Source organism: Alosa sapidissima, chromosome 22 (genome assembly GCF_018492685.1).
Source record: "Alosa sapidissima isolate fAloSap1 chromosome 22, fAloSap1.pri, whole genome shotgun sequence".
In the NCBI taxonomy this organism is placed as follows: domain Eukaryota; kingdom Metazoa; phylum Chordata; class Actinopteri; order Clupeiformes; family Clupeidae; genus Alosa; species Alosa sapidissima.
Genome location: NC_055978.1, coordinates 5,335,505 through 5,351,827, shown reverse-complemented (window position 1 = coordinate 5,351,827; position 16,323 = coordinate 5,335,505). Strand labels below are relative to the sequence as shown.

Below are 16,323 nucleotides of genomic sequence, written 5' to 3'. Positions count from 1 at the left end.
CACTTCTGAGAGAGACACACAATATCAGTGAATAATGGAAATATAAGGGGGTCGAGTAGGAGGCACTGGTCACTAATTTGACATGGAATGACCTACCTGTGTTTGGGTTGTAGGAATTGCCAACATTAGTGAAGATGTGTCTGTAGACCAGGGGCGTTGCTGCTGAAAAGGGGCCTGTATTTCCACTACTATGATGCTAGCAGTGAGGCAGAGAAAGACACCCTCCTCTCATCTCTCTCCCTCCTCAGCTCCTCCACCTGACTCCCCGTCAGGTTCACACTGCCTCCTACAGCTCTCACAGCTGCTGCTTGCTCCTCCTGTTTCTCCTTCAGCTGCTGAATAACAGCTCTCTGCTCCTCCACTGTCTTCTCACTGGCAGTCAGTCAGGTCTCCATGATCATCACTGTCTTCTCACTGGCAGTTAGTCTGGTCTCCATAGTTTCTGCTTTCTTCTCCATGGCCTCCATTTGTGTCTTAGTGTGTCTGAGCTCCACTCTCTGCTACGTCATCAGAATGCTCATCTCTCTCAGCACAGTGTGGATGTCAGGCTGGCAGGTTTGTTGGGTGGAGGAGTCTGTGGCTGCAGCTTCAGTTCTCTGTGCTGCATCCATAACCTCATTTTCTCTGGTCTCTGCTTCACCATAGTGGCCCTGGTGGGTGATGTCATTTTCACTGATCGTCTCTCCTCTAAGCTGTGTCTCAGCCAAACAGCCGCACAGCAGCACCAGTAGAGCTCCAGATGTCTTCATGCTGAAAACTGTTCAATTGTTCTCTCCTCTCATATGCTGCTTGTTTTTCAGTCAAATATATATCCTTTTACCTGGCTATATAACTCCACGTGATGTCCTTGGACCATGGAAAAATTCATCAAACAAACACCGTCATTAAAAATGCACACATGAGTTGCAGTCCATGTGCCATCTTGCTTCCTGGTGCAGTTTACTGTCCAAGGTCAGAGTTGTGTTGTTAGTCAAAGTGTTGTTAAGTCAGCATAAATCATCTCAGACACATGTCTTCATACTCCCTGTGAAGGAGGAGGAGCTGCAGTTTATTGTAGTGTTGTGTTGTTGTTTTGGTTATGACCTTGATGATGATTCCACACAATGCTCTAATTGCCCCAATTCAGAACCCAGCAGCCAGACTACTCACTCATAACAAGTGATCTGCTCAACACCCCTATTCTTTCTCATAGCTACACTGGTCACCGGTTCGAATCAAATTCAGAATTTTACTTCTCACTTTCAAAGGCCTCCTTGACCTTGCTCCTTCCTACCTCTGTGACCTTCTGATCCCTTATAGTCACTCCATCCATTCAATCACTCCATCCCGCTCAGATCCTCTAACAAGAATCTCTTCACTGTCCCCCACTACAGACGCTCTACCCTGGGTGGCAGGTCTTTCAGTGACATAGCCCCTCTAAGGTCTGGAATTCCCTCCGTGATTGTCCCTCCTTTCCTTTCTTCAAAGCTCATTTCAAGACCTTTCTGTTTCGTGTGAGAATTGGGGGAGAGGATGCATGATTTCACAGCATGATTTTTTGCACCCATTGTTTTCCTGGCTGGTGGGATCTTGAGTATCCTGGCAACAGCTGGAATGATGAGTGAAGAGGGTGGGTGGGGTCATTCTAAAGCTGCCTTACTTGGTTATGTTGCAATTGTTTTTCTTTAGATATAGATAGACAGATAGACACAAACAAATATATACTCGTTTATTTATTTATCCCGGGGAAATGCAGGCATTGATCTTCTTGGTCTGGTATACCTGAGTCAGCTTGTTGTTTCTGTGTTTAACTGAGAGGTCCCTAGACCAGGACAATGTTACATGGGAGAACACCGTAGTGACCTAGTAACTTGGTCAAGGGATGTTTGCTCACAATCACATAGATACTACGGGAGAGAGAAGAAGGACAGTGTGTGTGTGTGTGTGTGTGTGTATGTGTGTGTGTGTGTGTGTGTGTGTGTGTGTGTGTGTGTGTGTGTGTGTGTGTTCACTACTCGCGGGTGGGTGAAATACAGCCAAATTCCTATGTGGATCACACTGGTCACTATTTATTTATTTTTTTATTGGTAATTCAAGTACAATAAGCATGGGTCAAAACAATCCATAAGGAATCCATCTATGTACAGGATCAGGTGTAATTAAAAGGAGGAAGCAAGAGAAAAAATAAATAAATAAACAAAACAGAAAAAAAAAAAAAAAAAAAAAAAACACAACAGAGAAAAAAAAAACATATAACTAGGGCTTAGTCATTAAATCATATTCTGTAACACTGTTCAAAAGTTGTACTGCTTTCTTAGACTTCATAGCTTTAAGGGCTTTTGTATAATAAAGGAAATCATTGTAAAACCCACTAAAAGTGGGCTTAACCTTTGAGTGTTTACATTTATGTATAAAAAATTTACAGAGAATAACAATCACATTTACTAAGAGATCATCGTTATCATTCACAGTAAAGAGTCCATATATAATGTCCTTCAAGTCAAAGTTATCTAACATAAAACATTTAGGACTGAGGCAGTTATGAAGGTCAAGCCACAAGGTTTTAACATAAACACATTCGACAAACAGATGCTCAGCGGTTTCCAGCCCATTACAAAATACACAATTATCAGTTTCAATCCCAAAGCGCCTTTGGATTAAATCGTTGGAGGGGTATATTCCATTCAAAGTTTTGAAATGTAGCTCTTTGGCCTTAGGCATTATGGGATATCTCATGTATTTAGTTCGCAAAAGCTGTATACGATTCTTTGGAAAAACTTTTAAAATAGAATTTCTATATGTTAATAAGGGGTAAGACCGGTTGATAAATAGGTTTCTAAGACATTTGTTGGAGCATCTAAAACTCTTAAAGTCACAACCTTCAACAAAGAGCTGTGGTAGGGAAGGACAAATATTGGGATCTGAAATTATTCCTCTTATTAGGCCTAAAATGGAGTCAGGTATGGCATCAAATACAGAATGATATGTATCAATGTTGCAGGTTAACTCATACTTCAAACAAAAGCTTTGATATGTTAAGAGACATCCATTAGAATCAATTAAATGCAGGACTGACCAGATGCCCTTCTCTAGCCAGTCCTTGATAAACAAGGATGACTTCTTTACAGTAATGTATCTGTTGTTCCAGATAGGTGTGTTGTGAGGGGTAAAATTATGATTGTACAGAATCTTCCAGTATAGAGCAACCTGCTGATGGAAGAGGGATAATTTGATGGGCAGTTTCTGAATACAGAAGTCACATTTAAGGAAAAAATCTATACCACCTATTTTTTTGAATATTTCATGGGGGATATGGTACCAGAAGCTGGTACTGTTGTTTAAAAATGATTTCAACCACTTGATTTTTAATGTTCCGTTTATGGAGTCAATATCAATGGCCTCCAACCCTCCATCTCTGATGTCTTTTATGATTTCTGATCTTTTAACATAGTGAACCCTTTTCTTCCATATGTAGTCAAAGTTTATTTGATTGATTTTAATGGCTCTCTTGGAAATAGCCATTGAATAAGCAGGATATATACACCTTGAGATACTCTCCATTTTTGTTAGAAAGACTCTACCCAGTAAGCTAATGTCTCTCAGTAACCATGAATTAAGTTTAGCCTGACAATCCTTGGTTATCCTTGACACATTCATGTTCTCCCTTTCTGTTGGATCACTAGAAATAAGTATACCTAAATATTTAACTGTAGATTTTATGGGAATGTTATAGGCTTCGGTTAGATTGCACTGGTGGATAGGCATTAACTCACACTTATTTAAATTCAATTTCAGGCCAGAGGCTTTAGAGAAAGACTCAATCGTCTTCAAAACTTTTGGTGTCTCGGCCAGATGCTTCATAAAAATAGTTGTGTCATCTGCCAGCTGGCTAATTACAACTGGCAATCCTAAAACGTCAAGTGGGGCAATATTTGAGTTTTTTATAAGAATAGAGAGCATTTCTGTTGCAATTATGAAAAGAAGGGGAGAAATAGGACAGCCTTGTTTGATTCCACGTCCAATATTAAAACGGGGTGAAGTGCCTTCTGGTAAGGAGATGGAGCTGTTAGTATTGTTATATAGGGAAGCTATACTATTTCTGAATTTATCACCAAAACCTAATAGTTTTAAACATTGAAAAATAAAAGGATGCTCAATAGAGTCAAAGGCCTTGTAAAAATCAAGAAATAACAAGAAGCCCTCATCCTCAATCAAGTGTTTGTAGTCTAGTACATCAAGTACCAAGCGAATGTTATTGTGGATAGATCTACCCTTCATAAAACCAGATTGGGAATCACTTATAATGGTGTGGATTTTCTTTTTTAATCTGTTAGCATAAACAAGAGTTATAATTTTATAGTCATTATTTAATAAAGTAATTGGTCTCCAATTATCTAGCAGTTTGGGGTCTTTGCCATGTTTGGGAATTAAGGTTATTATACCCTGTTTCATGGTGGGGGGGAATGTCATAATATCTGTCGCTTCCTTTAACATAAGAAGGAAAGGGCCTTTCAGTGAATCCCAGAAGTGTTTATAAAAGTTGGCAGTAAGACCATCAATTCCAGGAGATTTGTTTAAAGATAAACCTTCTACCGCTTTATCAAGTTCCTCAACAGAAAAGTCAGAGTCACACAATTCAGCAAAATCAGTATCTATACGAGGAATAAGATGCTGGATATTACTGAAGAAACAGTTTGCATCAGCACAAGAATATGCAGAAGAGTACAATTTCTGGTAGAAAGAAACCACTTCCTTTGTGATCACAACTGGATCTTTATTCTCCTCTCCCTTTATTAGTAAAGATTTTATTGAGTTTTTTTCTTGCCTTCTTTTTTCTAGCTGGCAGAAATAGGATGTGCTTTTCTCCCCTTCCTCTATCCACTTTGCTCTGGACCTTACATAGGCTCCTTCTGCCTTTCTGAGATAGATTTTATCAAGTTCAGAGGACAAGGTTTGTAGTCTTTGTCTGTCCACATCAGTAGGGGGCGTACTTTGACAGAGCAAGTTTATTTCTTTAATTAAACTGAGTTCTAATGACTTGTTGTCTCTATTAATCTTTTTTCCATAGGATATACAGTACTCTCTTATTTTAAATTTAATGAATTCCCATTTAGAAAGATAAGATGCTATGGAGTAATCTGATATCACTTGTGTAATGATGGCTTTCACACCATTATCAAACGCTTGGGACTTTAGCAGGCTACAGTTAAATTTCCAATAACCCTTATTGCAATAGCTGACATTAGAGGGTTTTACACTCAGTTTAATAACTGCGTGATCTGTGAGTGGAGCAGCTGAAATATAGCAATCTGAAATGGTGTCAATCATGGAGAGTGAGACCAGCCAGAAATCAATTCTTGATTTGACAGTGTGGTTTGGCTTGAACCAGGAATATTGCATGGTGTTTGGATATCTGTGTCGCCATGGATCCAAAAGATTATAAGAGCGACAGATTTCTGATAGAATAGAGTTATGGGAGTGGTTTTGAGGTTTGGGAGGGTATCTATCAAGGTGTTCATCAAGGACCATGTTAAAATCTCCGCCTATAACAATAGTAGCTGTTGGATAAGAGAGTTTACAATGTGCAATGGTTGCAGAAATGTCAGATATCATCTGTCTATTTTGAGTTAGGTTATTGAAACCGTAGACATTGACAAGTATGTTATAATGATCATTAAGGTCTAAGACGCATACTAACCAATGGCCAGAATTGCTTGATTTAGACATTACCACTTTGGCTTGAATTTTGTGAAATAGAATTGCCACGCCAGCAGCTCTTGAAGAGCCATGATCAAACAAAGTTTTGTCACCCCATTGACTGACCCAGAATTTTTGGTCCTCTGTAGTTGAATGAGTTTCTTGTAATAAAATAAAGTTAGCTTTTTCGCCCTTACAAAATAAAAAAAATAGATTTTCTTTTAGTAATATCTCTTAAGCCCCCACACTGGTCACTATAAAACACATCACTTTTTACTGTACAAAAATGCATTGGAGTCTATCAGCAGAGGGCAGCACTGACAACATTTAAGCGTACTTCGAATGTGTTCTATGGTTGTGCTTGTGCTCCCCTCTTATTCAAGAGTTGGCAAGCCCAGTCTTCAGCGTCTAAAATTGCTAGCACCTGCACCAGTGATAGATCTAACAGTCATAAACTGCACAGTGAAACGCATACGAGAACATAAATGAATATTATTGTAGATCTGTAAAAAAAATTCACGCTAGGTTTTGAGACTTACGAAGGAGTTGTGCGACTGCGATTTTGGAATCACACCGACAGGGTCAACTCAGGTAACGTGCATTTAGCCAACGTTACTGTCGTGTTCGTGGGTCCGTCACTCAACCAACATGCAGAGTTTGAATATTTTGTGTCGCAATGCGGCTAAGGTAAGATTAACCCAAGACTCGTGAACTAAGACTTCTTTCCGTTCTAGCTTTTTCACTCCATGTTATCTCACACCGGCGATTTTGACCTAGCCAGCTAATGTCAACAGACGCTAGTCATCATTTGCAACAACGACATGAGTCCTGTCAGCTGTTGGCATTGGCTAATTAATCTAGCTAACTCCAACTCACAACACCACACACTTTCAAAGCAGGCAGTTTTTTTTAATGTGCATATCACATTGGTAGTAGGCTAGCACACACGTAAACCTAACGTTAGCCATGGTAGGTCTATTAGGCAGCTAGATTTGAAATTAGAGGTTAGAGCGAGAAGTCAGCTGTTTGTTCTACTCGTAGAGGTTCTACTCTACGCAGGAAGGTCCTAAACATTAGTGACGGTGTAGTTGCGCAAGACCTGGCCTTCAGCTTATAGACGCATATGTTAGGTAGCCTAGTCTATGTGGGATGGTCAAGACAACAGACAACTTCACATGATCTTTAGGTACTAAGAAATCCAGGAAGAAGTTAGTTGACAGTTTGGGTATAACTGTCAGAAAATGTCATAGACAGTATAAGGGAAAAAAATGTTGCTAATAGTTAAAAGCATTAATGGCTAATGAAGTTGCCACCTAAGTGACGTAATTTGTTCCTGTGGTTATCCAGCGGGGTCAGGTGATCCCTTCCAAGCTTCAAGGAGTGACGACAGTGTGCGCAAGAACATATGCCGATGCTCCAAGTAAGCACACACATCTCACCCCAGGAATTTAGAACTCAGAACTGACATAAGCACTCACAGACACACACATCAACATTAAAACATGTATGCGCTTCAAATGATATATCAGGGTTCTATTCGCAGTATTTGACACTTCTGTCAACATTATTATAATAATAATAATAATAATAATAATAATAATAAGCTTTATTTGTATAGCACCTTTCATACACAGAATGCAGCTCAAAGTGCTTTACATTTGGAGCATGTAACACAATAATAGTCAGTCAGTCATTATCAATCACATTGCTGTGCTGTGTTATGTTTTCTGTGATACAATACATCCACAGTTTTCTTTGTTTGTGAATCCAGCTTTTCTCTCCTCTCCTCTCACCCCCTGTAGTTGACGCAGATGTCACTGTGGTGGGATCGGGTCCTGGGGGCTATGTGGCTGCCATCAAAGCAGCACAGCTGGGATTTAAGGTAACCTGTGTACCTGTGTAACCTTGTGTATTGTGTTTTTCCATTGGTTGTTAGTGTACACCTGGGCATGTCTGCTATTAACAGACATGTCATGTGCATGTGTGCACTATTAGCAATGTAGAACAGTGTTTTTCTCATTTGTTACCAGTCTCTTGTTGCATTGAAAGCATTCCATAGGCTTGCTATTAAAGAGGTGTGTGTGTGTGTGTGTGTTTGTGTGTTTGTGTTTCAGACAGTGTGTGTGGAGAAGAACGCCACCCTAGGAGGGACGTGTCTCAATGTGGGTTGCATCCCCTCGAAGGTTAGTGAGTGTGTCGCTGATTCCTGAACTGGCTGATTGTTTGGGGTGTTATACCGTTTTATGTTCCTGTGGTCTGAAAACAGTGTGACCGCTCGTGATCAATTTGTGGGTCTTCATATCTAGGGGTTTTTTGGTGTGTGACTGTGTGTGTGGTGTGTGTTTGTCTGAGACCAAGAATGTCATTCTATAGCATTGAAATTCTGACATTACACAACTTTAAATGCCACAGAGCAGTAATGATGTGAGATAAAGTGCCATTTTAAACTTTGTGGGAAAGTGTGTTGGTGTTAGATGAGAATGAATCAGTTACTCTGTGTGTGCGTGCGTGTGTGTGTGTGTTCATGGTGGATAAAGTGCCATTTTAAACTTTGTGGGAAAGTGTGTTGGTGTGAGATCAGTGAATCAGTTACTGTGTGTGTGTGTTCCAGTGCACTTGTCAGCTTTTCATTTTGTTTGCAGGCTTTGCTGAATAACTCACACTATTATCACATGGTCCATGGGAAGGATTTTGAAAGCAGGGGAATAGAGGGTAAGACTCACTCTCTCTCTCTCTCTCTCTCTCTCTCTCTCACACACACACACACACACACACACACACACACACACACACACACACACACACACACACTCCTGCTCTCAAACTCCTTATGCATACTCCAAATACCAGTATTAAAATGAAATCATCATGCATAAGCACAAAGATGCACATTGTGTGTGTGCAGTTACTGGAGTGAAGTTGAACCTGGAGAAGATGATGGCCCAGAAGTCTGGAGCAGTTAAAGCGTTAACAGGTGGCATCGCTCACCTCTTCAAACAGAACAAGGTAACGCTGTGCACCTCCACGGAAATTGTTGAATTATTTGAAAGTATGATATTGTAGTGAAGGTAGAGAGTAGTCACCCCACCTTAGGTGCGTTCAAATTCGCAAACATAGGTGAACAGTTTTCCGTTTGCCTTGAGTTTTCGGTGAATGTTTGCGAACAATCGCCAACAGTCTGCGGAGGTAGTTCTCCACAAACATACAGTGGAACTGGACGTGAGCTTGATGAAGCTAACGATACAATTACCGTTACAATGGAATGCCAAATCTTTCAAATTTAACTGTTCAAAAAAAATATATATCTGCCACTGTTTGCGAATTTGAACGCAACGCCAAAGAGCCAGAGTCTGTTCTAAATCCAGATTTCAGAAAGCCTGAAACGTTTTGCCAGTCACTGCAGTTTTGCCCTGCTAGTGAAAAAAAACATGTTATTGCTACAGGATGCTGAGAGATTTTGTTGTGGTATGTGTGATTTCTATGGTAACAGCCGGTTGTCTGTGTGTTGTTGCTAGGTGACCCATGTGAATGGCCTTGGAACAATAACAGGACCCAATGAAGTCACAGCAACAGGCAGTGACGGAAGCAAACACGTCATCAACACCAAACACATTCTTATCGCCACCGGGTCAGAGGTTACCCCATTCCCTGGGATAGAGGCAAGTACACACACACACACACACACACACACACACACACACCATAGCCAGTAAACAGAAGGAAAACCAAGTTGGCCATTTAAGCTCTTGTTACTCCACCCTCAATTCAACATCCAATATCCGTGGCATCCGTGGCATCCGTGGCCTACTGGTTAGGGTGGCCGCTTCAGTCCCTGACTGGTAGGAAAAATGTGGGTTGTGGGAGTGATTGAACAGCGCTCTCCCACATCCACATCCCTTGAGCAAGGCATCTAACCCCCAACTGCTCCCCGGACGCTGGATTAATGTCTGCCCATGGATGTGTGTGTGTGTGCTCCTGGTGTGTGTGTGCTCCTAGTAAGCTCACTGCTCCAAGTGTGTGTTTATGAATGTGTGTACACTAACCCCGGATGGGTAAAATTTGTGTGTGTGTTTCAGGTTGACGAGGAGACTGTGGTGTCGTCAACAGGAGCGCTCTCTCTGAATAAGGTTCCAGAAGAGCTGATAGTAATCGGTGCAGGTGTCATTGGAGTGGAGCTGGTGAGAGAAAGAAACCACTGCAGCACAACCCATCACATAGGGACACCATAACAGACAACAGAGATTAAAAACACTCACCCCCCCCCTCTCTCTTTCACTCTTTCTTTCTCTCTCTCTCTTTTTTTCTCTCTTTCTCTCTCTCTTTCTTTCTTTCTTTCTTTCTTTCTTTCTTTCTCTCTCTCTCTAATCCTCCTCAATGTTCTACTTGTCCTCTGTCTATTTGTCTCTCCCTCCTTTTGTCTCTCTCTCTTCCCCCCTTTTTCCTCCCTCCAGGGTTCGGTGTGGCAGCGCCTGGGCTCCAAGGTGACGGCGGTGGAGTTCCTGGGCCACGTGGGGGGGATGGGCATCGACATGGAGATCTCCAAGGGCTTCCAGCGCATCCTGCAGAAGCAGGGCCTCAAGTTCAAGCTGGGCACCAAAGTCATGGGTGCCACCAGACGCCCCGACGGCAAGATAGACGTGGCGTGAGTCAACGCTCGTGTGCGTGTGTGTGTGTGTGTGTGCGCGCTTGCTTGCTGATGGCACACGTGTGTGAGCGAGAGAGAGAAAGAGAATATACATCAGTGTGATGTTGAAACTGATATAGATAGTTTAGCTTAAGTTAAATGTGTCAATATGCCAATAAGTTATCGCATGCTACTTTGTTTAGTATGTTTGCATGTGTCTGTCTGTGTGTTAGAGTGTTAAAATATGTCATTTAAGGTGCCATGCTGATTTGTTCCATGTGTGATTGTGTGTAGTGTGGAGGCTGCAGCTGGCGGTAAGGCAGAAACCCTGAGCTGTGACGTGCTGCTGGTGTGTATCGGCCGCCGGCCCTTCACACAGAACCTCGGCCTGGAGAAGGTGGGCATCCAGCTGGACAACAGGGGACGCATTCCCGTCAACAACCGCTTCCAGACCCAAGTACCCAGGTACACACACACACACACACACACACACACACACACACACACACACACAATCTCCATTCCATTTTCTCCTGTAGTATCTATGCAATGAGTGATGTGGTGGTGGGCCCTATGCTGGCCCTTAAGGTGTAGGACAACACACACACACACACACACACACACACACACACACTCACTCACTGTCTTTCCTCTCTCTCCTGTAGTATCTATGCGATAGGCGATGTGATCGCGGGCCCCATGTTGGCTCATAAGGCGGAAGATGAGGGCATCATCTGTGTGGAGGGCATGGCGGGCAGCACCCCCCACATCGACTACAACTGCGTGCCCTCCGTCATCTACACACACCCTGAGGTGGCATGGGTGGGCAAGACTGAGGAGCAGCTCAAAGAGGAGGTGTGTGTGTGTGCGCAGTTTAATGGCATGCATGTATTGTCTGTCTTTGTTTTTTGTGTGTCTGTGAGAGTGAGTGTTTGAAATCTGTTAGCATCTTTAGGTGTATGTCGGTGTGTGTTATTGTTTCCAGACAGTAATTATTATTATTATTATTACAAAGTTCTATGTAATTGTGCTGATTTTGTGTGTGTGTGTGTGTGTGTGTGTGTTGATTAGGGAGTTCCTTTCAATGTGGGCAGGTTCCCATTTGCTGCAAACAGCCGGGCGAAGACCAATGCAGACACAGACGGCTTGGTCAAGATCCTCGGCCACAAGGAGACAGACCGCATCCTCGGAGCACACATCATGGGCCCGGTCAGTGTGTGTGTGCGGGTGTGTGTGTGAGTGAGCGAGAGCGAGAGATCCAGAGATTCTCTAAAGCCATGTGTATGACATTCTGAGATCCTTTGTGGCACTTGGAATATGTGCGTATATCTGTGTGTGTGGGAATGAGAACATCTCCTGAACCATCAAATCATGCACACAACAGATTGAGGATTTGTAGTTGTTCAGCTTTTTGTGCACTGGCTGTGGTGTACCTCCTCTGAGGAGACTGAAAAGTCATGCCCAAGTTGGTGTGTGAGGGACACATTCAGCTCATATTTGTTCTCGTGTGTGTGTGTGTGTGTGTGTGTGTTCGCGCGTGTGCGCGCCGGCGTGTATATGTCTTTGTGCGCGCGTGTGTGTGTGTGTGTGTGTGTGTGCGCGAGCGTGTATATGTCTCTGTGTGTGTGTGTGTGTGTGTGTGTAGGGTGCAGGAGAGATGATCAACGAGGCAGCGTTGGCCATGGAGTACGGCGCCTCCTGTGAGGATGTGGCCAGAGTCTGCCACGCCCACCCGGTGAGTCAAACAACACTATTGGGGAATTAACCTGTCAATCATTATTTACAGCCAATGAGCATAACCTGACATAACCAACATTATGCATCATGCTTTGCTCTCTCTCTCTCTCAGACGGTGTCAGAGGCTTTCAGAGAGGCTAACCTTGCAGCTTCGTTTGGGAAGGCCATCAACTTCTAAAGCTTTTACCATCCATACTGGTCAACCACGCACACTCTCTCTCTCTCTCTCTCTCTCACACACAAACACTAAACCCTCTCTACACTACAGCGTCTGCAGGGGAGGTGTTAGTGTTGAGAGGCAAAGGGAATGAGTGAGATGTTAGCGCCCCTCTATGGTAGCACTGTGCCTAGTCATATATAACCCCTCAGCCAGCGCTAACAGTTTCTGTTACAGAGTATACATGTACATATATATGAGTGTTTACTGAGAGAGAGAGAGAGAGAGAGAGAGAGAGAGAGAAATAATATGAGAAGATGAATGAAAATGTGTGTAAAGGTCAGGAACTGCTATATGTTGTAATAAGGCTAGAATAGAATGTTTTGTATGATGTACAAGGTATGTATGTATGTGTCTACATGTACAGCTATGCAGAAATAAAATATATCAAGTTTAACTCTGTGTGCAGTACATGCCTGTTGTCAGTAGATGGTGCTGACAGTCAGTGTTGTATCAAAACAGTCACAGTCAATATGGTGTGGGGGAATGCTTTAGTTGAAATGTCGGAAATAAGACAAATTCATCTTTCTCGTTTTAGTTCATCATATGTTCAAATTAGTAATTTACATTTATGTTTTAGTTCTGGATGTCCGTTTGAGAACAGATTGCATAGTACATAATAATGTATAAAACAAATAGCTTGGTAATGTGTACAGTTTAAAACAAAAAGATATACAGATTTAACATGATCACAAATTACATTTTTAGCTTATATATTGGGTCTGTTTGTAAGCTTCAATATGATTGTCGCAGAGCTTCTAGAATCTTCCAGGAACGCTGAGGTGATGGAATGTTTGGAAGGTTTTCTTGGTTACAAACAGATGCTGTAGACGGTGACTTTGTGACTGATCTCCTGAAGCACATCCTTGGCTGCTTTTTCAAGCCCCGCCAGAATCTGGGCTTTTTCCTCTAGAGTCTGCTGGTTAACCACATATGACCGCTCTAGCTCTGAAACACACACACACACACACATACACAGATTTTAATAAATGAATCCTGCAGTATATTAAGAAAGTGCAAAACAGCATTGTCCTTTTTACCAATCTTAAACACAGAAGGGGAATTGCTCTGTCGTTATCTTAGCCCCTTTTTCGAGTTTAACACTGTTTTAAACTCGAGTTAAGCACCTCTGGTTTAATCTACTAAAAATAGTTTTTCCTTAATGCTGCCTCTTTAAAAGTTTCCTTATCATCCACTAGAGGGCGCCTGTATGTTCGTAGTCTGGACACAGATGAAGTGGTTTTATCTCAGAAATAGACCAATATTATCCCTTCTACTCAGTTGGCAAGCTTGAATGCTAGTAATTTCCTAGGATTTATTTTGATATGTTAATTAAATGCTAAAATTACGTTGTGTAGCCTACAAAATTGACAACTGCAGGGACTGGAGGCTAGATAGATAAATAGATAGATAGATAGATAGATAGATAGATACTTACGATATAAGGTATGTGAAGTGTCTGTTTCCCCGTTGTCATAAACTAAACCTGGATCTTAAAATCAGCTGCACCATCGCGGGTAGCCTACATTTAGCCTAATATTTTGAATAGCCCATATATTTTTAATGAGTTAATCAACCAGCAGGATATTACAGGGACAGTGTAACATAGCCTATATTCTGTATTTATGGAAAGCATCCTTCATTTCTTTGGCGGATTTAATGTTTATTGCATAATTAGTCCGTGTTGGGTTTTAACAAGCATTTGGCAGGATCTAGGCTACTCGCATTCCTACACATTTATGGCTCCGATTTCCAGGCTGTTTAACTACGAATCAGCTGATCCTGTGAGAGTTCTTTATTTTACTGTAGGCCTTTATGGTACAAAGAAATCACGTCAACTTCGATCTCAGCTGTGTGTTAAAACTCCAAAACTTCGGTTTTACGGAGTAGCCTATGGTTCTAACGCGCAACAGTCTCCCCCTACGCCTGCTTGTGCTTTGTGCGACTGCGTTTCAGCCTCCCAGCATGCAACAGGCGGGTGAACAAATTATCCTCCAAAAGTACATCTCGCTGCGTAGTAATTGCTGTTTGAAATCACCTCGTGGTGCCCACTGCTCTACAACAACACTTGGGTTGTACTTGTACTTGGTTTAGCATAGGATGGACGATATTCTTTAGATAGTATGGTTGAGCCCACCAGCTTTGTGAAGACTGTTGCCCACACTCGGTCCTCGAACACATGCTCAGTTAAGTTAGCTTTGCGCAGTGGCAGTATCGTAGCCTATGAGGTTTATCCGAGGCGCGATTATTGCTAGTTGAAAACTTTACCCAATACCCCGCCTAGACGACTTGAAATATAGTCGGCGACGGCAATTTTTGGTGGTCTCTAAGGAGACTGTTTACATGTGAACAACAGATGAGTTGTACTCATTTTCCGGTGAAGTAAATACACCCCAGCGAAATACTTAATACAGTTAGGGCAAAATACAGCAGTGGCAGTCTTATTCATTTGATTGCCAGTTGACGGGAGATATATACATCTAAATATGTTATTATTTTATCTGGATGTAGTAGCCTATAGCAAGCAAGTATTGTGTAGGAGCTCGTCATACTCCCCTGCTCTGCCCTGATCATACTCAGTCTCCGCCTACTTGAGCGACTGCGTTTCAGCCTCCCATCATGCAACAGTCGGGTAAAAAAAAATGTTATGCCGTAGCAATTGATGTATGTTGAAGTCACCTTGTGTTGCCCACTGCTCTACAACAACACTTGACTCGGGTTGCACTTGTACATGGTTTAGCAAAGCATGGATGACGGATGGTATTCTTTTGATAGTTGAGCCCACCAGCTTTGTGATGACTGTTGCCCACACTGGGTCCCCGAACACATTCTCATCTTATTTATCTTCGCGCAGTGGCAGTATCGTAGCCTATGAGGTTTATCCGAGGCGCGATTATTGCTAGTTGAAAACTTTACCCAATACCCCGCCTAGACGACTTGAAATATAGTCGGCGACGGCAATTTTTGGTAGTCTCTAAGGAGGCTGTATACTTGTTAAAAACAATGTGAGTAACCAAAGTGAAAATAAGTGTAATAAAATAAGCATAACGAACATAACATTCAATTCCGATGCACTGATAACTCTGTGTGACCTTGCTGATGCTATACATATGAAGAATATAGGCACCAATCTAAAGCATTTTAGCAGGGACATAAAAACAGTCTCTCTCTTTCGCTCTCTCTCTTTCTCTCTCTCTCTCTCTCTCTCTCTGTCCTCTCCCATCTACACACCCCCACAAACACACTGGGCATGTGATATGAAGTTCTAAAATGTGAGCCTAGCCTTAGTCACCTGTCGTCTTTAAAACCTCAATTTTGTTTTAAAAGAGGTAAAAACATTAAAGATATGGTGGTCAGCTCTACATTTCAAGAACCCCCCAGGAAGAATTGGCTTGCTCAACAGGTGTATGGCAATTACAGATGTGGGAAATGCGCACATTGTTCAAATACATTTGACACAAAGTCTTTTAGTCACCCCCATTCTGGCAAGAAATATGAAATTAAAGATTTTATTAATTGCCTCTCAACTCATATAATATATATGTTAAAATGTCCTTGTGGACTAATGTACATATGCCAAACTAAACGCAATTTAAAATACAGAATTGCGGAACATAAAGCAGCAATCAGAAATGGTAACTTTGATTATGCAATCGCAAGGCATTATAGAGATAATAGTCATGGACCAGTCACTACCCTTAAGTTTATAGGTATTGAGAGGATCAAACCTCAACCACGAGGAGGTAATTTAATTAAACAACTTTTACAGAGAGAGGCCTTTCGGATACATGAACTCAACACAGTAGAACCATACGGTCTAAATAAGGTACTGGATTTAAGTTTATTCTTGGGATAAGATGTGTATGTAGAGTATATTTTTGTAAATAGATTATATTTTTGTAAATAGAGTATATTTTTGTATAGAGTGTATTTTTCTATGTAAATTAATTGTTGGTTGATATGGGTAATGACTGAAAAAATCTATTGTATTTTTGAACATGCAATATGTTTTTTGATACAAATATGCTTAAATGACATAGATTGTGTATATGTAGGCCTATATGCAAGC

At 41.7% G+C, this 16,323-nt stretch overlaps 2 protein-coding genes and 2 non-coding genes across 4 annotated transcripts in view; 3 read left to right on the top strand and 1 right to left on the bottom strand.

Annotated features, from left to right (window-relative positions):
* The first annotated feature begins 6,058 nt into the window (after positions 1 to 6,058).
* On the top strand, positions 6,059 to 12,651 carry LOC121697577 (dihydrolipoyl dehydrogenase, mitochondrial-like). The gene is made up of 14 exons (XM_042079141.1): positions 6,059 to 6,363; positions 7,024 to 7,096; positions 7,479 to 7,558; positions 7,791 to 7,859; positions 8,319 to 8,388; positions 8,582 to 8,682; positions 9,192 to 9,335; positions 9,753 to 9,854; positions 10,128 to 10,318; positions 10,595 to 10,765; positions 10,966 to 11,155; positions 11,372 to 11,509; positions 11,946 to 12,035; positions 12,150 to 12,651. The coding sequence occupies exons 1-14, from the start codon at positions 6,325 to 6,327 to the stop codon at positions 12,213 to 12,215; spliced, it is 1,524 nt and encodes a 507-aa protein (XP_041935075.1). The 5' UTR covers positions 6,059 to 6,324; the 3' UTR covers positions 12,216 to 12,651.
* A 77-nt stretch (positions 12,652 to 12,728) lies between these two features.
* Positions 12,729 to 16,323, bottom strand: part of lamb1b (laminin, beta 1b) — a 30,922-nt gene continuing 27,327 nt past the window's right edge. The window contains exon 33 of the mRNA XM_042079140.1: positions 12,729 to 13,202. Coding sequence (XP_041935074.1) covers positions 13,066 to 13,202 — 137 coding nt within the window. The 3' untranslated portion in view covers positions 12,729 to 13,065. The remainder of the gene's footprint in view (positions 13,203 to 16,323) is intronic.
* Positions 14,449 to 14,589, top strand: LOC121697916. The gene has a single exon (XR_006026601.1). It is a non-coding gene; the product is annotated as a U4 spliceosomal RNA (small nuclear RNA).
* On the top strand, positions 15,097 to 15,237 carry LOC121697917. The gene has a single exon (XR_006026602.1). It is a non-coding gene; the product is annotated as a U4 spliceosomal RNA (small nuclear RNA).

Coding starts and splice junctions, on each gene's coding strand:
- LOC121697577 (XM_042079141.1), top strand. CDS start 6,325: ATGCAGAGTTTGAATATTTTGTGTCGCAATGCGGCTAAG. Junction 10,766..10,965: donor TTCCAGACCCAAGTACCCAG/GTACACACACAC, acceptor TCTCTCCTGTAG/TATCTATGCGATAGGCGATG. Junction 12,036..12,149: donor GAGTCTGCCACGCCCACCCG/GTGAGTCAAACA, acceptor TCTCTCTCTCAG/ACGGTGTCAGAGGCTTTCAG.